General features: G+C 41.8%; 1 protein-coding gene across 1 annotated transcript in view; it reads right to left on the reverse strand.

Annotated features, from left to right (window-relative positions):
- Positions 1–23,701, reverse strand: part of SRD5A2 (steroid 5 alpha-reductase 2) — a 27,363-nt gene continuing 3,662 nt past the window's right edge. Inside the window, exons 2-5 of the mRNA XM_068939335.1 lie at positions 6,211–6,374; positions 2,696–2,797; positions 1,892–2,042; positions 1–1,310 (exon numbers count right to left, since the gene is read on the reverse strand). Coding sequence (XP_068795436.1) covers positions 1,244–1,310; positions 1,892–2,042; positions 2,696–2,797; positions 6,211–6,374 — 484 coding nt within the window. The 3' untranslated portion in view covers positions 1–1,243. The remainder of the gene's footprint in view (positions 1,311–1,891; positions 2,043–2,695; positions 2,798–6,210; positions 6,375–23,701) is intronic.

A 23,701-nucleotide genomic window follows, 5' to 3' on the forward strand; every position in this document is an offset into this window, starting at 1 on the left:
TTTACATAAACTTTATTGCTTTGGAGAAGATTGCATACAGTCTATCAGGTTACTTCAGCAGCAGGTCAAATGTTTAGTATGTGTGATCCGGTCTTTCTCTTTCCAGCTACTCAGCATAATTCTTAGCAGGATTTTATGCTTTAAGAGTAACTAAAACTATCAGCATCCTCTGGGACCTCTGTTCCTACTGGGGTTAATGACATTTTGGGGGAAATTCCTAACTATAACCCGAAATTAAAAAGAAACGTACTGTATTTCTGTGGAAATTCAATAGCATCTCTGTGTCGTTTCCTAATATGAGTATCTGAAAATGTTCTTTTTAGACAAAACGTACTGCCAGTGTCAGAGAACATTTTCTTCAACCCAAAGGTTTTTATTTGTTTTATTTTTTGTCATACAACACCATCTCAAGTTTTTTCATGAGTAAAAATTGAGGGTTCTTGAGAGGACAGCTTTTTATTCTGAAAAGAGCAAGAGAAAAAAAAAAGATGTAGCTGTGATTGCTTTAATGAAGTGCATTTTAAAAATCCCTGGTGGCAAAAGATTAATCACCTAGCAGTGAGAAGGGTATCGCTTAAGGAAGTAGCACAGACATCACGCTTGCGAGTGCCAGTTTAAGGTACTTCCCTCTCCCCTTACTTTGCATTGCTCATTCTGCCTCCCTGCCATGGCACACTGTTCCCTGCCTCGTGCTGGCACAAGTATTCCTCTTGTCGCATTATTATTCTGGGAGCTGACCTGGCTTTTAGAAGAAAAAAAATGGGCTGAGCTGTTTTCCTGATAAAGGAGACCTCTACACCAGCTTACAGTCTGGCAACACCTGGAGAAGTGCTGGCAGAGCTGAGGGCACCTACGCTACGGCGTGGGGGCAAGAAGCAGCAGCTACAGAAGTACCATAAATTGGAATGGCTGCTGAAGTCTTTCTCTTGCCAAGTCATGAGCTTACTCTCTACTTCTCTGCATCAGTTCTTAGCCAATGCTTTTTCTCTGATGTCAGTGGAGTCATACCCATTTTCCATAGGTAGAACGCCACCGACAAGGGGACATGTTGTCTGGGGGTCCCTTTGCCCACAGCTATCTGTGATTTCTCCTGTACTTAAAAACGAGAACTTCAGTTTCAAATTCCTGCTCGCTTTAACCCCGTGTTACCATTTGTACAATTACTTATAGTCAGACCTAACTTTAAAATTAGAAATTGAAAAAAGCCCTGTAAAAACAGAATACAGAGTCCTTATGCCAGTCATTAAAAAATAAAAGGAATCAAGGCTTTCCTTGATTTTGGATAGTCCGTAAATGTCTTGAGATAGTATCTGAAAGAAAATAAGCAAGAGAGTGAAACTGCATACATGCAAGAAAACTGCACAGTTTCAATATAGCTCAGCTATATTGAACCTTAAAACTCTTACAAACTACCTCATTTTTTAACCTGTATGAGTTACTTTGCAAAAGATTTGTCCCAAAAGATTTACACCAGGTTATTTAATTAAATGGAAACTGATAACAATATTAAGATCATAACAGACCTAAAGTAGAAACTTTAGGAGTTAGCGCATAGGACCATATCTATTCCAGTGTTGCGAAGGGATCCCTAGGACAGGTCCACATTTACAAAATGCAGTAAAAAGAGGTCTTAACATGGCTGAAACAGTAATGTAACTCATGCTGGATTAAATGACTATCTATCTGGCCCACTTCACTCAACAGGGGTTCCAGCCTACTGCTCTACTTTCAGCCAGTCACGAATAGGCTGATAAACTTTCCATATATAATACTGAAATTCAGTTTTATCTTGAGTCCTGGCCTTGCTCCTGTGCCCCTCCCTGGCATTTTGCAAACTCAATTCCAAGACCGAGCAGTAACATATCACAAGAAACCATTTGGATTTTGATACCTGTGATGGTGATAAGCACGTGGCCCAATGCAGCAAAGAGTAAAAAAGGCAAAGGCAAATGCTGGTAGGGACCAGGTCGCTATGGCAAAGCCAAACCATTCCACAATTTCTCCGAAGTAGTTGGCTCCAGAAACATAGGTGAATAGTCCCCCTGCGTTGAAAGGCAAATACATATTTTTCACAATCTCATGCACATGAAACATCCTTTCCCATTAAGTCGGCAACAAAGCACTGTACCTCTCTTATTCAGAGCCTATAAAAGAACCAGGAAGCTCCTGGATCCCCATCCGTATTTCTCTACAGAGCTAGAGAGTTCCTAACTCACTGCTCTGGCCCATGGCCACTCTTCCTCACCAAGTCCTGCCTTGAAGGAGACAGAAAGGAAATTCTATGCCTTGCATCCTTACTGTTAATTTTTTCCCTAAGGTTTACGCATTAAATCTCCCTTTTGCAATGGAGGAAGTCCATTTCTTCTTCCCGGATGTGGAGAAAAATATTTCCTTCTTTGCAGCTGCCTTTTACTTGGCTAAAACCTCTTACCACGTCCCACTTGAATCTTCTCTAAATTACTCTACCCATTTCCTGCAGTCCTTCATCACAGCTCATGTTTTCCAGACATTCTTGTTACTCCCCGTGGAGTCTTTCTGGCCAGCACCCACTAGTCCATGCCGCTCAGAAGGACATCTGGACCATACCTGAGTGAAACTGTTATTACTGCTATTATTGATTTGCTATGTATTGTTCTTCAGTTAGAAAACACGACCTGTTCTACTTTCTTTAAGGAGAAGGGGGACAAAAATATACCTTGTGGGATCTTGTAGGTGACTTCCCCTGGTTTCCTCAGCTGGCGCAGCAGGAGATCACTGTGAATATTGATCCCCATTCCAAGCAGAAATAAGAGAAGGCCTAAGAAACAGAAATGAGAAAAGGGTTAGAAAGACAGCTTCTGGTCTTTGCACTTACACCTTACACCAGAGATTTAAGCGCATTTGTTAGGTTCATTTTTGGAGCAAGCAGACATAATACCTAAGCTGAATGGGATGGATTCTTTTTCAAGAAAAAACTTGTACTTTTTAATATGCTACTGAGAAAGCTACTGAACTGGAAAAGTATAGATGAGTTATGGCAAAACAACTGTATATCGCTTTGTCAGTTGTAGGATCAGAGTCACCTGGGATCACCTGCACTGGATAGCTTCAGTGTAGAGAGCAATCCTGCACAGAAAGACGTGCACCCAGAGCACGCTGTTTTGTCAGTGAAACCTGAGCAGCTTTTTGCTGGTGTGAGAGAAAGCTGGATTTCCCACCTGGTCATATTCACCTTTTATTGAACATCACATGGGAGAATGAAGTACCTGACTGCTATAAGAGAAGGTAGAGCTGTTAAGGGTGATGGTGGTCTTTAAGGGAGGGGATATGGGGTAGGCTCCCTGGGGCAGGCAACATGGGTGTCCTCCAGAACCAGAGGGCAGGTCAACACTCAATTTTCAAGAAGGACGTGGGTCAGCATAGATATCACAGAGACAGAGACTAAAAGGACTAAAGGGTCAAGAAACATCTCTGCACATAGATTTGTAGATGCTGCGATTGTTCATCAGGTTTTTTTGCCATCATGCTTTGGTGAACTGCTACATCCCATTCTCAGCTGAAGAGCAGAGCTTGGCGCTACTGAGTGCCACCAGCCAGAGCAGGTCAGGTGAGGACAGTCCCTTTTTTGTCTGCTGAAGGGTTAACTGTCTGATGCCCCGAGGTTCCTTCTTAGGTCCCACAAGTATATTCATTAAAGATCTAGAAAGAGGGATGAGCAATGAGCAAAGCTGCACACAAAGTCCTTTAAAGCCTAGCAAGGACATATCTCAGAGATGAAAACGCAGGTGAGCAGGCAGTGTGATGGCAACTGAAATGAAGCGCAGTGAACGCAGTGAACCCAAAATAATGCAAGTTAATGGAAAAAAAAACCCACAATAATCCTACAGCATTTGGGTTCTAAATCCACATCTTCCTTTCAGATAGTTAGTGAAAAAAGACTACAACTGTAGTAAAAAAATTATTAGTAGCAGAGTAGAATACTGAATATACAGAGAAGACTGCAGTTCTCTCAAATCAGAGATACTGGCCCATCTCTTATAGTGCACTGCCCCATCTCGGGAAGACATTGCTGGCTGGGCAATATCAAGAAATGAACAGAGAAGGACATGAAAAAGTTCTCATAAAGAAAGACTGGAACTACTATAGATGTGAGAAAATATATAATATAATGAACGGTAAGGAGAAAAACAAAAAGGAACTCTCAGTTAGCTAAGAAGATTCCAAATCAATAAAAGGAAATATTACTAAATTCAGGACTTGCTGCTACCAGGGTATCTCTGAGCTCAGTCATCCAGCAGAGTCCAGGAGGGGGCTGAGCAGCTATCTGCATCTGGAGAGTCCCCAGGGATATCAGATAGCACTGGGACGGGATGGGGTGTTTGGGAGAAGGAGGAGACTAGGAAAGAAAACATCAAAGAGAAGTTGGTGCTGGAGGGAATCTGAGATTACTAACAAGATCCTGACAGCAGCTGAACAGAAAGGTAAGGGAATAGGCAAAGGATCTGATACGGAGGCTTATTTTGGGTTGCTGAGGGATAAGATGGGTACTTATCCAGAAAGGTTAGCTTAAGGCAAGAAAGGGGCCATCTGCCTTTTACCAGAGGAGAGCCCTGCTGTTGTACTTTGCCCCTAGCTTCTTTGCCAGCTGCTGCTTCCTCTTCTTCTTCCTGAGGCATCTCTTAACAGCAGGGAAGAGTGGAAAAGAGTGGCAGACAGCCTGCTGGCAGGCTGTGTACCACATTCACACTGATGACGGTCAGCCAAAGCTACGGACGTTACCGCAGAGTAACCGCTAAGCTGCAGGCAGGTTTCATTATTCTCACATTACAGCTGGGGAAACAGGAGCACAGACAGCACAAATGTATCCAGCACCTCACCGGAGCCAGGAAGGGAACCTACACCTGAGCACGGTTGAGTTCACTGGCAGCGAGGCCTCTTGGACAGGGCTATGGGCACGTGCACAGAGCAGTTAGCTGTTCGCTGGAGATTGCTGACAGCTGCTGGCCAGAATGATTCATTGACCAGACTCCATATAGCTGCAAAACTAGAGGCATTTGACTGGGAAACTCTGCAAGTGATGTGCCCTACATTTCATGCTACGTTAGACACTGAGGAAACCATCTCTGACAACTGGGAAGCAAGAAAAGAAATAGAGATGGTGTGTGCTAAGACGAAACATAGAAAAAAGACTAAGTGCTGGTAAAACCTCACACTTCTGGTAGCAACAGAAAGTTGATAAGAGTCTGTAGAGGAAGAATACATTATTAGCCTCATTGTTTTGCTTAGAAGTTATTTAATATTTCAAGTATTGCTTATACTGATGTCCTTTTTTTGCATTGAATGTATAATTTTATTTATCTTGCAAATTGTGTGGTGTGGTGGGCGTTTTTGATGGCTATGGGAGCTATTACTAAACAACATCCAGGGTTTTTAATATGTGATGCTATCTGAAAAGAGTGAACTTGGATCCACAGCAAGAAACAGAGTACATTTCATACTTGTCACATACAAAGCATTTCCTCAGACTTCCATGTTAACCCTCATTTCTACACACGTATCATCCCTCTCTGCAGACACCATCCATGTAAGGCCACCTACCTGCTCTGTCATAGTTATTTTCTCAGAGAGTTTAGAGCGTCAAATTCAGCTAGGTTATTAAGCTATTGAATATAAAGGAACTGTATTAACATACAACCCAACTGTATGTGCTTTCTAATCTGCCCATGTGCCTTACACAAGAAAAGAGGAATCTTTTGTCTCTAAAGTCTCATTTATGCTGAGGTTTCGTCCTTCTTTTCTCTGTTAGTTAGAACAGCTGCATCAAGGGCGGGCAAAGCAAGCCACAGCCTCCACTTGCACATGGCCACTGCTTGGTAGACATTTCTGGCTGAACAAGGGCAAATCCTTGTTTAGATGGGGCCTGAGATTGCATCTCCTGAGCCCAAAGCAGCAGGATGCTCTAGTGTGGTGTCAATAAAACAAGGCTGGCGATTTGAGACTGTGCTGTGCTCATATCATTGTGTGCCTTTAACGGTGGCTGCTTAGCAAAAAATAAAAAAAAAAAGAAGGCATTGTGCATTTGGTTATTTTATCTGGGCCAGCAGGCAGGTTTTATGCTGATTTCTATCAGAACTGATCTGACTCACATGTTCAGTGAAGATTAGGACACAATTCAAAATGCTTACAAATTGCTTGGAGATTAGATCTTGGGAATCCTGCAGCTGTAATTACCTGATGTAAATCTGATGTCAGTGCACCAATCATTTGGATATTCAGCGCAGTAAATCAGGTAGTACCCCTGAAGGAAGCCATTATAGATACAGAATAACGTGCCAAAGAAAAGCAATTGCAGAGGGAAAGGTCTGCCTCTAGTGAAGAAGGGGTAAATAAATGTCCTAAGGTAGATAAGAAAACAAAGTCAAACCAGAAGAAAAATGTTAGCACATTACACATGATAACATTGTAATTGCAATTTCTCTGTTTGAGGAAGAAAATTTTTAATAAAACATAAAATATTAAAAAGGTCAATAAAGATAAAAAAAAAAAAAAAGGAAGGCAACTGTAACAAAATCAGACTAACCAACAACTACTAGGAATGTAAAATATTGCAAATACCCACATTTTACTGGTCGTTCTGGATTGAACACAGGGTGGGGAGCTAGAAATCTCTATTCCAGAGTCACCGCAGCCTTGAGAATCTCTCTGCCTTGCTTCGCCCTTGTTGGTAAGATGAGGAGCTGTGGCCCGCAAGCAGCGCTTGCATATTAAGACCTTTGCTGCCCTTCACTATAATGTTACAGAGGGCTGAGCAAAGGGGGCCACAGAGGCATACTGGCGCCCTGGTAGCGCTGGTCAAAGCGCAGTAGTGAGGGGCAGTGACATTTGCAACATTGCACCGACCTGTCCCCGAGGGCTTTCGTGCCCGGTAGAGGATGGAGTCCACGGCTTTGCGGAGACTGCTGTGGCTCTCTGTCCCCTGACGTATATAGCCTGAGGTATAATCCCCTTTTCGTGGCACATCATCTGGCCTCTCCTGCTCCTCTCACACGCCTCCCCGCTCAAGCCCCCTCCGCAGCAGCTCCGCTCTGCTCGGGTGCTTTGACACAGAGGCAGAGCAGTGTTGTTGGCTGCTGGGGGGAGCTGCTCTGCTGCCAGGCCCTGCCTCTCTCCCTGCTTTCAAACCCTCCTCTCAAATGAGAAGAGCTAAAAACCTAACTTCAGAATGCTAAATGCCAAGATTTTCATGTAGCTCCAGTGATTAGGGCTTTCTCAGGCAAAAGTTGTGCTTAGAAATTAACATTTGTAGGAGGAAATAATTTGTGATTATGTAATTTTAATTTTCACGTATCTTCAGTTCAGGTGAGCCTCTTGATTCTGTGAGCAACCTCAAATCATCCTTGGGGGAGTGAATTGGAGATGTTATATTCATGAAATTACCTGGCCAATTACGTTCTGTATGCGGTAAAATCTAAACCCTTACTGTTCTTTCTTTTGCCCTCTTGGGCTTTACATTTTGCATATCGTACTAGTATATGAGCACTACTGATAGGTTATCCACACCTCAGGTTGCCAACACGAACTAAAGTAAGCTGAGACATAAACTGTCATAGCATTACAAACCTAGCTTAAATCTTATCAAGCGTGTCTAGAAGCGAGTAAGCCAAGTACAAGCAACAACATGTTAATGTATTCACTGCTTTCCAAAGCAAGGTAAGTCAATTTTCTGGCAGTTAAGACAGTGATTGTGATGCAGAAGTGCTAAATTTTTCTAAATGTAGTGAAAGCTAAAAGGTACAGAAAATATTTTTCAGGCTGTAGTATCACATTTGTCGTATTTACTACAGCATGGAAAGGAATGCTCTTTGGAGTAATGTTACCAATTATTGCATTTGCCCTTCAGGAATGCGATGCTGGAGTTATGAGTAGGCAAGGTCAGCTTTAGCAATTAGACCTGCCTGTTGAAATAATATTGATATAGTGGATCTGAGCAATTATGAGAAGAAGTGGGAAACTTGCAAATGGAAATTTGGAGGAGGCAAATTATACAGAAGAGAGGATGATGTCAAAATCATGCATAGTGAGTTTAGAAGGACAATTTACGCAGGAGGTTGGGGTGGGACTCGCCCTTTGTCAAAAACAAGACTATTGGAGAATTTCTTAATTTTTATAGCTGATGCGAACAGATATTTATGCCACCCAGATTCCACTATTTCCAGCATGTACTGGCATTTTTCAGTTCCCAAGAAAGTTGATTGTTGCCATGATGCTTCCTGATTCTGCTGTTGCAATATAGAAGTTATATGCCCTTGCGTGATGGAGGCTTTACAGTAACAGGAGGGCAAAACTGAGACATGAACTTATCTACTGTGGATGCAGTGGATGCAGGGCAGACAGAACCTGCACGCAAAGCATAAGGACAATCTCAGGGGAGCCAGCAGGCACCAGCTTTTTTTATTCTGAGGGAGTAAAATCCTGGGGTGGCTGAAATCCTGCCTCATGGGAGTTTTGAAAGTCAAAGTCAGGATATCATCCAAGAATCTTTGTTGTGGAGCAACTTCTCTGAGGAAATCTGCTTGGGACTGTAGTTCTAAAGGCCAGATTCTGTTCTCTGTTTCTAAACAATGCCATGAAGCCTCTGTCTGAATACAGTGTTTGCCAACTTGTAGTACCTAGCTACTTGAGGGTACACAAAGCATTCCCAATAGATTTTGAAAAGGCAGAAAAGTGAGCACATTCAATAGTTTTAAATATTCCATACAAGAGTCTGCCTCTCTACTGGAATTATTTTGCAGCCTGCAATTCAAAAGAGGCTCCAAGGCCACTGTTTTAGAACAACACATCAAAAACTGGCCTTTTAGAGTTGGACCGAGGACACATTTTACCTTTTTCTTTCATTACGATATTGATGACTAATCCTTTATTCCTTTTTCATCTTTACTGGCCAAAGCTGCTGCGTCTGACTAAAGCATTGCCAACAACTTCCTTTTAAATGACTGAATAATAAATTATTCATCTTTGTTTCCGTCATTTGTTTTCCAGAAGAATAGATTTTGAAGAGAAAATTGTAAGAAAATGCTCTCTGTCATTGACAGCTCGTCAAATTTCATCTTATAGATATTAGTCTAGCTTCCTTGAAAACACCAGAGACCCTCATGCAAACTGGGGGAAACTATAGCTTTGTTTTTCTTTCTACAAAAGATGCCAATCTTTTCACAAATATTATCATAATCCACTAACAGCAGGCTCTCAGCCCTCCTCCAACAACTTGTAAATTACAGATATTTATGCAACTGCTATGCCTTTTTCTCTCCAGAGCCCAGATGCAGCAGTTCAGATAGTAGCAGCTCATGCTTTTCAGTTCAGAGGCTGTAGGTGTTTCCAGTTCTCAACAAGTGGTTTATGCCTGGGGCAACCAGGCGAGAGCTCAGGGCTAGCAGCTGGGGATGGGTGACACCTGGCTCCCTCCCATGCAAGTTCTGCATCAGCCAGTGGGACACCAGCCTACTACTGTATCTGGCCATCTAGCTCTCTGCCACCAAGCCCTCTCCAGGGGCTAATTGGGATGAATGGGGGCCTGGAATCTGAGATGTTGAGAAGGTGGGGGTCCTGATCTGCATCACTGGCCAGGATGAGCCAACTCGCTGAATGGTGCTTTGGAAACGTTTGTAAGCATTCAGGGCTCCACATACTCCAGTTCTTTGCCCGTCCTCCCCCAACACATGAAGATATAACATCAGGAAAGGTGAGGAGTCCTGGCAGTCCATGTGAGGACCCTGAGACCAGACAGCCAGACCTTCAGGAGGGGGGATGCTCGCAGGGCCCTTGCAGCCCACTTATACCCTGAGCTGACTGCATGGCCCACTGGGGCACACACTGGAAAAGCCTTCACTGAGTAGTAAGTGTGTGCATAATCATGGCAGGATCCACCCAGCCAGCTGAGCTGTGCCCCTTCCAGTTTCTGCATCACTGGAACTGTGCAAAAACATCAGATAACTACAGTCACTTGCTGGTCTAGGGCCCAGTTCTGTAAACTCCTCTTAAATCATAGTCCAGTGACTGTGATGGGGACAAGAGAACTTTCTTTTTATTTTGATCAGGAAAATTAACAGATCTAGCTAATCTAGCTAACACGAGGTTAGAATCAGCTCTCCCTTCAGAACCACATCCAAGACATCCTCCTCCCATGTTGCTCCAATGAGCTTTGGATAAACTTTTGGTCATTATAATTGAAGGGACAGGAAAGATATACATATTACTGAAACACTTACAGTAGTACAGCTGTATAAAGCAACGGTAAACATGTAATGTCAGATTCATGAATGTTATGTGATTCATCTGTTCCTAAGATGAATCCCCTTTGGGGGGATCCCATAGTAGCCCAGGTTCTGGGCTGGATAAAGACTTCCGCCAGGAGCAGATTCATCTTTTCTGGGGAAGGGACACAGGCAGGCATCTGATGAAGGGATGGGAGGACTGAGGAAATCCTGAGACAGATGGCACCATGCTTGGATTTTAGAAGTTCTTCAGAAAAAGGGCAAAGGAGAGCAGAAAGGCTCTCAGCATTGGTTTAAAACGAAGCCAGTAGAAATGAAGGAGGGTTCAGAGATGAGAGGCAAAATGAAGAGAGGCCTGGAAGGGCATTCTGAACCACTGGGGCTGCTGAATTTGGACTGGAGATAATAAGAAGAGACATAATACAGATAAAAAATAACAGATAATATTATAAATAATCTATCTGGGGGAACTGAATAGCAGCGCCCAAGAGTCTTCATGAAACTGAGAGGAAGTAAGCTGAAATGCAATGAAAAGAATTTTTTTTTTATGCAATACACAAGGAACATTGAAGTAAAGAGCTCAGTAGCACTAGGGTTTACCACAGGTTACAGACACAGGCAGGTCCTTTAATAGAGAGGAGAAAAAGTGTAAGCATTTGGAATGCACATTCATTTACATATTTCAGGGGATAAATCAAATTCCAATTAAGAGATGCAGAAGGCAGCTTCTCCCCTGGGCAACTGCCCACCATTTACTGCACTTTGAACAATTCATTATTGGCTTCTGCTAGAGACTGGATACTGACTGTGATGGACCTGTGCTCTAATCCCATATGATAACTTCAGGGTTTCATAATGTCGCATGTCTCATCTAACAACATTGCACACAAACTAAGCGAGTTAAAAATGACTGAGTAAACTCTCTAGAAGAGATAAGAGATTGTTTAACACTAGCATTTGGGAGCAGGGCTCTAGAGTGATACTCGCTGTCCCAGGAAGGCTGAAACCATAGGTGGTTGCCCTTGCAGAAACCAACTGCACCTAAGACTGACAGTCAAAGGGAATCAGCAACTATGCTTGACTTTTGCCCACTGAATCCTTGCTGCTGTATTAGAAAAGATCAGTTGCTTACAATAGCATTTGAGTAAAGTGGGATGATAGGAAAAATCTACAAATATTTGCAAAAACGTGCACCTGATGTGAATGACTAAAAATAAAATGCTGCTTCTACCTTGCTGTCAGTCACTGCTGAGAAAAAAATAGGATGCATTTAGTGTTAGATAAATTTAAGGAATCTGAGTAACATAATGCTGAATTCTAACACTGCAAATCAGTCATTCTGACAATCCAGCACTGGTCAGTACTGCCTAATTGATTGTTACAAATTTTATGTATGTGATGATAGAATTAGCAAAGGAAGAAGTTATTTTCACATTGCATACAGGTATTAGTAGACTATTAGAGTAGCCGAAAACAAGAAATAAAAGGAAAAGGACAGGACCTAATAGTGGGTATTTGTTTTTAATCAGTAAAGAACTATGTGGTCTTGACTCCAGGAGAATTGGTTTTACTCTTTTAAATTCATTACAACAGCCGACAGGTTTCAAAAGGGTTTTCCAAGTCTGTGTATAAATTAATCCCTTGCTTCTCTTGTACTTCTTCCATCATTTCTGAAGCTATCACTGGAAAAATCTATTATCTCCCAGTGATTACCAGCATCTAGTCAGAATCAGCAAAGAACTCTTCTTTTTACTGGTATGAGCCTAAAGCATTGAATCACTGGAATCTTTTCTACTAACCTTAACAGGTATAGAAACAGACCCTATACTTCAACTATTATGCATTTTCTAAAGGGAAACCAAGAATAGAATTCCTGCATTTGGTGCATTTACAAGCTACATCAGCAAGTTACAATCAGTACACATTTATATTTGTATATTTTTCCTCAAGTATTTCCATTTTTGAGTAGAAACACCAAATAGGTTTTAAATCCCCTTAATTATGAAATATTATTTTATTTATGCTTGCTACTAGCTAACAGTTTATGTTTCTCTCTTCATTTGTAATGTTAAAAGTAGATTTGGATGAAAGCTGAACTAAAAATTGGGAAAAATGGACAGAGCGCCCATTACTAAAAGTGAATAAAGTAAGAGCTTAGAACCAGCTGTTTAAAGTCTTTCTCACCGTCACCTGCCAAACTGGGCACATTGATTGGAAGGACTAGAATTTGTTTTTTAAATATTTTGCTCTTTAATAACCAAAGATGGAAAAGTGAAGCTAATAAAGTAGAGTAAGTACTGCCTGTGCACAGATTCCTGCTGTAATTAGTACCATCCTGTCCAGACTGCAGTTTGCTGACAGGCACTACACAGGCAAGGACTGGAGTCCAGAATCCATAACATGACAGACTTCTTTCCTCTAAAAAGCCAAAGACCCATATCTGCAACAGCATCCTAATCTGGGAGTGCTATACATCTACAATATCAGAAGGCAGGGCGCACTTCTATATTTAGCTTAGGTAACCCTATTTTCTTAAAATAGGCTTGTTGACTGAAGGTATTGACACAAATTGGATATATTATGGGAAAGGGAGGGTAGCGGCAGAAGATGTTCCATGTCTTGAGCTTAGTAAGACCTTAGTAAGACTCTTTTCGCTGTCTCACATGTCAATCATGAGATTGTAACCTGGATATTCCTGATTTAGAGGATGTTATTTTAAGTGGTTGCAAAACTGGTTGAAAAATTGTATCAAGGGATAGTTAACAATAGTTTGCTATCAAATCAGAAGGATATTGTGGGTAAGAGTCTACAAAAGACTTTTCTTGTACTATTCAATTTTTTCATAAATGGCTTGCATGTTGAAAAAAATAAGTATTCTTAATATGTTTGTGGACGGCACTGCTCTGGGAGATGTTGAGCACAGCATGAGTGGGGGCTAGAATTCACAATAATCTTGAAATATTGTTTTCAGGTTTTAAAATAGTAGATTTGATCCAATAAATACAATGCCAAAATACTATCCGTGGGTAAGACTGACCAAACATAGAAGACAATCTAGAGAACAACCTGAAGTAATCTTTCCACTCCGCATGGTGGTAGTAGGCATTTAAATTGCACTGTGTCCAGCTGAACTCTTCAGCTCAAAAAAAAGATATGGACAAAGTGGAAGCAGTTCAGAGGAAATCAACAGCAGTCTAGGAAATGGGACCCGTGAAAAAAGACTGAAGAACTTGGCGTTGTTTAACCTAAAAGAAAATCAATGGATGACATTATAACAATTTACAACTGTATAAAAAGTTGCTGCAAAGAAGAAAGGAATAAAACATTCTCTCTATCTACTAGGAACAACATAAGTAGTAATGGGCCTAAGCTGCTATATAGGAAATTTATCTTAAACATTAAGAAAGGACAGTGAAGCACTGAAACAGACTGGCTGAAAGGTTGGAGGAATCTCTTGTCACTGGCAGTGCTTAAGGCCGACAAGCATCTGTCAAGAATGGTGTATGTGTGACTGATCCTTAGACTAATTGTGAATGTATTTTACCCTGCGGTTGCAATTTGGGGCTGTTGCAGAGCAGGTCATTACAGGGTACTGGAACTCACAGAGGTCTCTCCTGTGCTCCACTAATTTCATTCTTACAGGCCAAAGCACTGAGAAGAAAATTCAAGAACTGTATGTACGTGGCCAAGAACTGTCTGGAAGAGGAACTTGGAGCTATCTTGGTGAGAGAAAGGCTCTAACAGGAAACGGGGGTACAGGAAAGAGGTCTGGAACTAGCTGAGAGCAAAGAAACTAGTACAGGGAAAATCTTTTGCTCAGGCTGCAGACCGAGCTCAATACCAGGCCAGCTATCTCCACCGAAATCCTAACTAAACTTGGTCCAAATGTATGCTTGTATGAAAGGTAGAGGACAGGACTAGGGTCAGCCTGACTAGATGGACTGTAATTCAGACAAATGTACACATTCCACAGTGCTTCATGCTTGCCTCTTCTACTTGGTAGTATCTAAAGGGCAGCAATGCTTAAAGATTTTGAGAATATTTGTTGTTCTGTGTAAGCAATGGTGCGTCAAAGGCTTAGCCAGCCAAAGCGTATATTTCAGCAAGGTATCTCACTCTTTTTTTCTCCAGAAATAACCACTTGGTATTTATGAAGATAGATCACTTTGTTCCTCTCGCTAAACTATGAGTGTTTGCCAAAAGCATGAAGTGTGCCAGAGTAACTTAACCAGACACTATGCTCGCACTTTGAAAAGCTCACTGCTCCACTGGAGCAGAGAGTTCAAAGAGTTCACAGGGGCTCAGAGCGTGAACAGAACAAAAAGACACATCTACTTAAAAAACAGTACAAATTCCAAGCATGTACAAATTTTTGTTCTTACCATGTGCTTATCAAAGAAAGTGTAATTATTTTCCATGAGTGGTCCACGTGTGACTGAGCAATGGCTAAAGAGAGCCAGATGTTTTGTAAGCTATCCCTCTCTAAAGCTAAATCTTCATTAAAATCTATCCTGCTGACATACACTAGACTTTATATCTGTTGAGGAAGCTCTTGGAGAGTTGTGAGATTGCTAATAGCCCTTACAATACGCTTAACTGGCTTTTTCCACTCTAGCGATTCCCTTTTTGTCCTCTTTCATGACTAAACTCCTACTCTTTCTCCATTTTGATCTTCCTGCCTTTCTCACTTTGTCCTTTTTTGTCTTTCCTTCTTCAGACACACCTCTTTTATGGCTCTTCGTATACTTTTTTTCCATTTAAGACTTGTATCTCTTGCAGCACTACCACTGCACTTTGCCTTTATCTATCTCCTTCATTGTAGTGCTTTCACCTTTGTCCCTCACTCTTTGCAGTTATGGCCATTTATCTTCGGCAACAGAAATGCACCCTTCAGGCTTCCTAGCAGGTCAATCATTTTCCCCTCGGCAGCAGCACTTCTGAATCCTGTAGCTGGAAACGACTCACCAATGACACAGGACTAGGATGGTTTATATTGACCTGTACATGGAACAGCATTGTGCTTCTTGTATTACTTAACCCTGAATTCCATTGTCTTTGAAAAGTGCCTCCACAGTTGCAGTTTTTGACAAACTGTAAACTGTTTGCATAGTTGGAAAATAAACTAGCACTGATCTATACGGCTGCCAAAGGAGAGGCTGGCCATTTGTTCCAGTAGCAAGGCTGTGCGCCGCTGGGCATTAGGGGAGGCGCAGACCTCCAAGGTTTCCTCTCTCCCTGCCCCTACATCCCCATGCAGTTGGTTTGTGTGAGGCAGAAAGGACCCAAGCCCCCGGTGGCAGCGAGTTTCCAGCGCCGGGCTCTAGCTGGGGAGTGTGTCAGCTCTCAGGCACACGTGAGCCAGCGTGCTCACACTCACAGCCAACAGGCTTGCAACTGCCTTGCTGGTCAGGCCGAGCCGCTGCCTCTGACATGGAGGCCATAGAGCAGAAGTGACACTTTGGGGCCACAGGAGACTCAGATACAGACCCAAGGACATGAGTGCATGAGGTGGGAGCCAGCTGTGGGATTCTCATCCTCAGCACAAGCGACTTGACACATCTAGGTTGTTTATTCTGCTGTGTGAAGCAGTTTGAGATTGTAAGCTATGTGTTGCTGTAAAAAAATTGATCTGTGAGAAAACAGAGGTCCTCATGCAGTTTCTTGCTAGCTCTGTTCAAAAGCTGCCTCAGTCAACAACAGCTCAAAGCCCTACCTCTGCTGATAGTGCTTATGTCTTTCACCATGCAGCAGGATCACAGTAGAAGGATTTCTGGCTATTTCATCATTGCCCACAGAGTTCAGAAGTGCAGCACCAGGTCATCTGCTTGCTTATTTGTTACCATGCACTGAAATGCCCTAAGAAGCTGCAAGATTCAGCAACAAACCTCTGAAGCAGTTTAGGCCTGCTGCATATTGGGAAAGTCCTCTTCATAACCGCAATGGCTATAAACACTACATACATTTTTTTGCCAAAGTTTGAGCCTTATTCTTTCTTGCAAAGGAAATTTTCAAGCCTTATTCATAGACTTGCTCCTTGCGCATATCCAAAAACATATCTAACTAAACAATTGCAACATTTAAAATTATTTTTCATTTCTGGCAGTTTTGTACACTCAGCATAGCTAAAACAAATGTCTTGGGTTAGTCTTATTAAAAACATGATGTCTCAGTAAATTCCACTTGTCAGACCAAGCTCTGTCCTCAGTTAAGTCTATATTTCAAGCTAATTAAAAAGCAGTAAGGATGAACATGATTTTTGAAGGAAGACAAATTCAAAGGCCAAAAAGGTCTAAAAATTACAGGAAGTCAGCTCCATACTGAAATATCTTAAGGTCATGTTTGCACAGGCATGTGTTTTGGGGTCTCAAGGTTTACTGAGTATGTTCAATTTGATTAATTTTCAATACTCCCCTGCCTCTCCCCCAGTAACTTGCAGCATCTGGACACTGTACATCAGGATCTCAGACATACCCTTCTATTAATATGTAAACCCATCAATTTCTATAGCAGGTAACCAGGAAATTATTTTATCTTTTAGAAGGGTAAATAATGTTAATGTTAAAAATTATCATTTCTAAACTTTTAGGTGCACATTTTGAAGAACACTGGTTGAAATGTCTTACATTTGGAAAGGTAGTAATCCAAATTCCTTCTGAAGCAGTACGACCTCATGGAATCCAAGGCAGCACATATATATAATGAGGAACCAAATTTGAAATAGCCAGTTCACGTCCTGATTTTGTGCTCACATTAAAAATGATGAGAGTACTAAACGTCCTCCCTTTTTTCCCAAAGAAAAGACCTACTCTGGGCTGATTCTGAGTCACAGCCATCTTTGCTCCCTCCGAATGCACACATTACATCAAAAATTCCCTAACACTGAAAGTTGCTAATCAAACACTCAAAGCATAGAAAGGTCAGTATTAAAGAGTCCCTTGTTCTCTGGGTTTACCCTGATACTGCCCTTCCCTTCTTTTTATCTCTTCCCATCTTCTATTCCAGACTGTAAGCCTCACAGTATTTTTCATTTTTCTGCATTCAAGACACATTGTATTATCCTAGCCTGTGCTGCCAGTACTCCATCTGGGAGACCATTTCTTCTCTGTTGAATACTCTACTCGCCAGAAGTACCACTGAAATGAAAAGTCCAGCTCTGCCCCTCCAGTCCTGGCCTGGAGAATGCTTGGCTGGATTGCAAAGATTCACACATGTTGGTCCTGCTTATAGCCTCAGAGGAACCAGCACCTGCTCAGTGTGGACGGACTCTTTAAAGATGTTAGCTGGCAAACTTTATATCCCTGAACAAATACAAATACATTTTTCAGAAACAGCTCCGCCAAGTTTAGATTGCTTTTCCTGGGAACAGCCAGAGACACATCTCTCCACTTTAGTAACCTTAATGCAGGCCAAGTTTCAAAACATGAATGCTTTAATGCTTCTTTGTTTAAAAAGGTTATAAAGAGAAGCAAACAAATATAAAGAACCCAGTAGCATAATACAAATAAAACCTTTTTTTTCCCCTCCTTGGTTGTTTTCAGGAGTGGCGAAAGTTTTATAGATGCATATACATTGTTCTGCCCCAGATGTGTGACATGCAGTCACGGGAAGGTCTACTTAGGACAACTTTCCAGAGGTACTTGCATGTGTAGCTCTACCTGGAGACCACGCTAATGTGGCCAGACAGCCAGCTAGCTTGGTCAGAGCTCTCTCTAGTCTTTCTGCCCCGTTCCAAACAATGGCATGAAGGCCTAGCTCAAGGGGATTTGGCTTTCTAGCAAAGCAGCCCAACCCATCTTTACCAGTATGAGAAAGCACCACAGGTTCTCACTCTGTCCCAGGACCTGCTCCTGCAGAGCCTTGCATAGGAAGTGATTTGCTCTGTAACATCTCAGATACGCAAACATATTTTCTGTAGCAGAAAACACAACTCTTTGCAGATATCTTGATATAGTGACATTTTCTAATGCCATTTCTGTGAGGCAGTACTCTAACGTGGAAAGCGTTGGATTAAGCTGTGTACGTTCACGGGACTGGTAGATCTTTCTGCTGGTCCTTAGGTATCAAAACTGTAGGGAATGGGATTTTGAAAGTGCAGTGCTGAAGAAAATTTTGCTAGTCTTAGCCTGATCACTGAATTTGTATCTACAGAAAAATGTATACATTTTTCTTCCTGTCAGCTGACTTTTCCCACCTTTCCATACAGAATCTTCTAACCTAGTTTTAGTATTAGAATAGATTTTTTAAGAGAGATCATTTCAGTTTCATTGCTGTCGTACCTATGAGATGTTCCGAAATAATTACCATGTCAGCTGAGCGGTCAGCAAAAACTAACATAGCTCCTTTATTCAAGCAAGTGTAGATGCACATGTGTTTCAGGAATTTTTTTTTATTTGACAAAAATCAGTAAGGATGACCCTACTGATCAGTTTGCCTGCCACATTTAAATCAACGCCTAGAAGGAGAGAAGGACACTTAAAAGTATGTGACTTAAGAGTGATCACTTTATAGGTTGAAAATATTTTTTCATCATAATTTTTCTTGAGTAAAAAGAGTTTATTTTTGAAGGCGGTACCAAGAATAACTTACACTAGAGGAGATTCAATAGATGGAGCATCTAGGATGGGCAGATATTTATAGCTGTAATATCAGAAGGTTGTTTCATAGACTTTTATCCTTATCTGACCTCCCCAAAATTGGGAAATGGCATACTATTATAAGCTTTTGAGTACACAAAGGGCCTTGTTCAAGTTTGTCCTTTTGCTCATCTATATTTGGTGGCTTAGTAAAAAAATAGTACCTCTCCCCACAGCCCCACAGAGGTTGCCTCTCTTACAGTCATAGGTAAGAAGTGCAAAAAAAAAAAAAAAAAAAAAACCCAACCCAACCAGATTTGTGCACCTTGAAAGAGCAAAGTCCACAATAAAATTTCCCACTGCACATACGAAGTGAACCTTAACATCTCTTTCTAGCTTTTTATTTCCTACTTAAGAGAGCAGCGTTTAGCCATCAGTAAGGGAATACTGAAGGCATCCCATAATTAAAGCAAGTAATTTCCTCGTTTGGTAGAAGCAATATTATTTTAAAGTAAAAATACTTACTAAGACTCCAGCATATTATTTAATCTTTTAGTATAGCACTTTATAACTCTGCTTTTCTAATACAGATAGCAGGAATCCAGTAATGCAAATCTAGATCTTCACATTCTCCTGTCTTACCAAAGCTCAGTGGCGTATGCATTTCAGTGCTCAGACCGTGTCTTTCAATAAGACTTCAGGCTCTCAGGATATAAAGTGTTATAATTTCCATGCCCGGCCCAGATCCCACATAGGCGAGGTCAGAGGGAGCTGCCTGCACCTTGGTGGCAGCCTTGCAGCGGGGACTTCCGTTCTCTGACCAGAAGCAGGGGCTGTGATTTGAACAATTCTCTCCAGAGTGGGCTAGTACTGAACACTCACCAAACCTTAGCGTATTTATCACTACAGGCAAATAGGAGTGACAGAGGCATTTCAGAGGGAGCATGAATACTGCTTTAGCTATGGCCCTGCTTCAGGTGGCAGAGACAGAACCAAAAAAAAAAAAAAAATCCACTTCTGTGACCTGCTCTGCCTGTACTGTGCTTTCCCTTCTTCTGGAAGGCAGGAAAGACTTCCGGTATATGAAACTTAGGCCAGTGGACTGTAAGACAACAAATATTCATAATTTATAATACTGGAATCATAAATTGTAATGCTGTGCAGCACTCAAGAACACAAAACCTTCCTGAACAACCAGATTTGGGAATTATTGCCTTATGTGACAGAACAGGAAGGGCATGGCCTGACAGGGAATGTACAGCAAGAGAACATCACACAGTGAAGTCAGTCTGGAGAAAAAAATCCCTCAGTTATAACTACAAAACTATAAGGGATTGTGAAGTTGCCCAGCAAATCTTCACTGGTAATGATAAAATAGCACAGATAAATTGGCATCTTATAGAAATATACTATTAACAGATATGTTTTTTTGAAAGGAGTGAAGGAATATATAAGTCTAAGTTATCTCTGTGGAAATTCTTCTGGTACAAAGGAGAAAAAGAAAAATTATGTGGGTACACTCTGGGCTGGGTAACAACTACAGGTTTCTAAAACATTAGGCCATATCCCAGTAGAAAAGGAATGTACAGATAGGAGTATTTGTGCTCCTAGTTGGGAAGGCAATCAACTAGTCTTCTACTATGAGGGCACAATTAGGAGGGTATTCAATAATGCTGGCGAAAACTGCAGGGAAGCAAACTCAATTCCAGCACTAGATATGTGAACATATTAAACTTCTGTGGCAAAGAACGCAAAGAGAAGGTGGTTTTGTTGACTATTCATATATTAATTTGAGGAGTCTGGGCAAAAACAGCAATGAATCTAATATTTTCATTGATGAGAAGAAAAGAGAAATGGTTGACATTACTGAAACCCATGAGGACGAGTTGCAAACTGATTGATTGGGAGCACGGAATAAGTAAATGAGGTAAGGCGAATGGCCAGCCCACATTACGGATGTCACTACCAGATTTAGCGTTACTGGTAAGTCTAAACATAAGACATCCCATGCAAATGTATTACTCCATAGCTAGTGAAGGCCAGAGAGGAGTCTGCTTAGGATCTATTGCAAAACATTGAAGAGAAGCAAATCAGAGAATAAGATTAGTTACTTGCCAGATACCTGCGTTTTGTTTGTTGGGAGATGAATGATGCTGGGAGACAGAGGTTTCATGAGGCCACTGCTGAAAATGTCTTTAGGTCTTGACACTTAATGACAATGAATTTCTAAGACCAAAGGATAAAATAACTATTCTGATGGAGAAAATTAATTTCTGGTTTAGAAGCTGTTGGTTATGGTCTGATTATATTCAATATTAGCAAGGAGAGTCCCACTTAGAAGTGTATACATCAAAATTAATCTAATCTCTATTTATCTACTTGGTGTTTCAAAAAACATGGTTAAAAACCTGCAAGGGCAAATATAAAATACCTTTAAAAGTTATGAGCAAAATTAATTTATAAACAATTTACTCATTCAGGGCTTACACCCATCTGCGTTTCTCTGGAGGCCTGAGCTGCTCTTCTCACTGATCATGAATAGGCACACCTATCTGAGAGAATAATCGGTGTGTCCAGGCAAGCGCTGCACCTGCCAGACCAACCAGGCAATGCGGGTAGGCTTTAAAAGGGAGTGCACAAGCCACACTGGGCAGAGCTGGGAGTAGGGAGCATCTTTTTTTTTTTTTTTTTTCCCTCCCCAACTCAAATTTGAAGGGAAGGAAACTGGACAGAAAGGTGTGTAAAAGGAAAATTGCACAATTGCATACAGGATATTGTCTTCAAATGTTCCTGCTTTCCCATTCTTTTGCCATATACACCTGCTTTTCCTGATCTTTTTTAGGAAGATCTCAATTTGTAGAAAATTAAGTACAGATACACCAGATGGGTCACCTGCAACCAAAGGGATTTTGGGGGAATCCAGCTGCTTAATGCCTGTCTGATTTACCTGATTGTTCTGCCAAATGAAAACAGCAAATGTAAAGGTGTTTTTTATGCTAACAGTAAAAAGATACACTCTTGACTGTTGACTGCAAAATTGGAAACAAAGTTGCAAGAAAAGAAGATAAATAACAAAATATAATTCTAGATGGTATTTGAAACTAAAAAGCCTCCTTATATTGCTGGTGCCTCTGCTGCTGTGGGACAGAGAGGGGAAACAAATGCAACGCTCTGTCTTTCACTCCAGTATCTCCCTGATTAGCCTGTCAGTTGTAGCTCACTCAGACAAGACTTTATCGCCACCACTGTTCAAGGTGGCGTCTCTTCTGCTCCCTCATCCATATCTTTCTCGCTTCTTCCTTGGTTCCGGTTCTAACAGGAATGCAGCATTAGGGTTTTATATAAAATACAGCTATAATGTCTTTCTCTCATCCAATATTCTATTCCCCTCCTTTGTTTCTTAAAGTTGGACTGCAAAATGGGAATGCAGCAAACTGTCTTTTCTCCCCGCTACCTGAGGGCCTCGCTTGGCATTCTCAATATATTCCTTAACCAGCACAGTCCCTCTAGCAGGAGGGGTTGTATTACAAATCACATTTCCAACCAAAATAATTTATAAATCATTTCTCACAAGAAGAATTCCTGTACACAAATCTTATGCCACTCATCATTTTCAGCTCATGGCCAGCTTTTCATAGAGATTGCATATACAGATGGCAGACTTGGCATTAAGTGCTTCTCTCAGTTTCTTCCCCCTTTTCTCTGCCTCTCTACCTCATTGGTTTTGGATGTCCTACCATCACACTTGTCCTGACCTTCATGAAAGTGAAGAAGCTATGAGCTTACCTAAAACAGATGTAAGCAGCTCAGATTTTTATAGGATATTTGCCTTAGCACCACAGGACATTTGGATTGTATTAAATCCACAGCATGCTGTGGTAATAAAGAGCACATTTGAAAGACGAAGAGCTGGCTAACTAAGGATGGCAGACAAAAGGTCAGGGGACGGGATGTGGGATTCCTCCCTTCCCTCCCTTCCACAGCAGAAGCAGCAGCAAAAGAAGTCTGCCTTTAACCTTTCATGGAAGCCACAGCGAATGCACCATCTTGTGCTTGCCACAAAGACAGAGGCTGCTTCCTAGTGGTGGCAGAGCAGGACAAAGTGTGTACTGCTGTTAGGGTTCACAACAGGCAGCTGCGCTGCTGCTCCTGGGCCAAGGCAGGAAGGGGGCAAAACCTCCCTCTTGCAACCTCTGGGACAGAAGATCCCAGAAGATTAGATGGTGCTAGTGGAGGGGCTGGCTTTTTGGCCAGCAGTCCCTGCTCAGGTGGCGGTCTCCCATCTCCTTCTGCAGCGGGCTGGACAGGAGCATGCAGCGTGCCAGACCTGGCTCGCTGGGCTCTGGGCAGAGAGGTCCTACAAAGTCCTTGTCGAAGAGGAGTCATCAGCATTAGCCCAGGGACTTTCCAGCAGAGGACTGCAGCGGTCCCTACAGCAACTCCTCAGCATATTCCTCAATGATCTGTCAATAAATATAAAATCACCACTGATAAAAATCGGCAGATGGCACACATTCTAGGCGTAGAAACACAAGCCAATCCCAAAGCACGGTAGATTGTAACCTTGGAAAGCAGTGACGCCAGGGTGGGATGGCTGCGCATAGTAGCCTGGAAACTCGCAGGGGTTGCTGGCATGTCTCCAAGGCAAAAAGCACCATTTTGATCTGTAAACATGGGAGTAGCAGTCAGGAATGGGAAGGTGCTACTATAACTCTGATATTGCAGTCTACATCCAATACTGATGTGTTCATTTTTTAAAAGGATGTAGGACAAGAGGAGAAGAAAAAAGCCACAGACACCAGCTGAGGGCAAAAAATGTTTTGTAGTGAGGGCCTTCAGCTGCAGCTCAGTGACATGATAAATCTGTTTCAGGAT

This window comes from Struthio camelus, chromosome 3, assembly GCF_040807025.1.
Source record: "Struthio camelus isolate bStrCam1 chromosome 3, bStrCam1.hap1, whole genome shotgun sequence".
NCBI classification, from domain to species: Eukaryota; Metazoa; Chordata; class Aves; order Struthioniformes; family Struthionidae; genus Struthio; species Struthio camelus.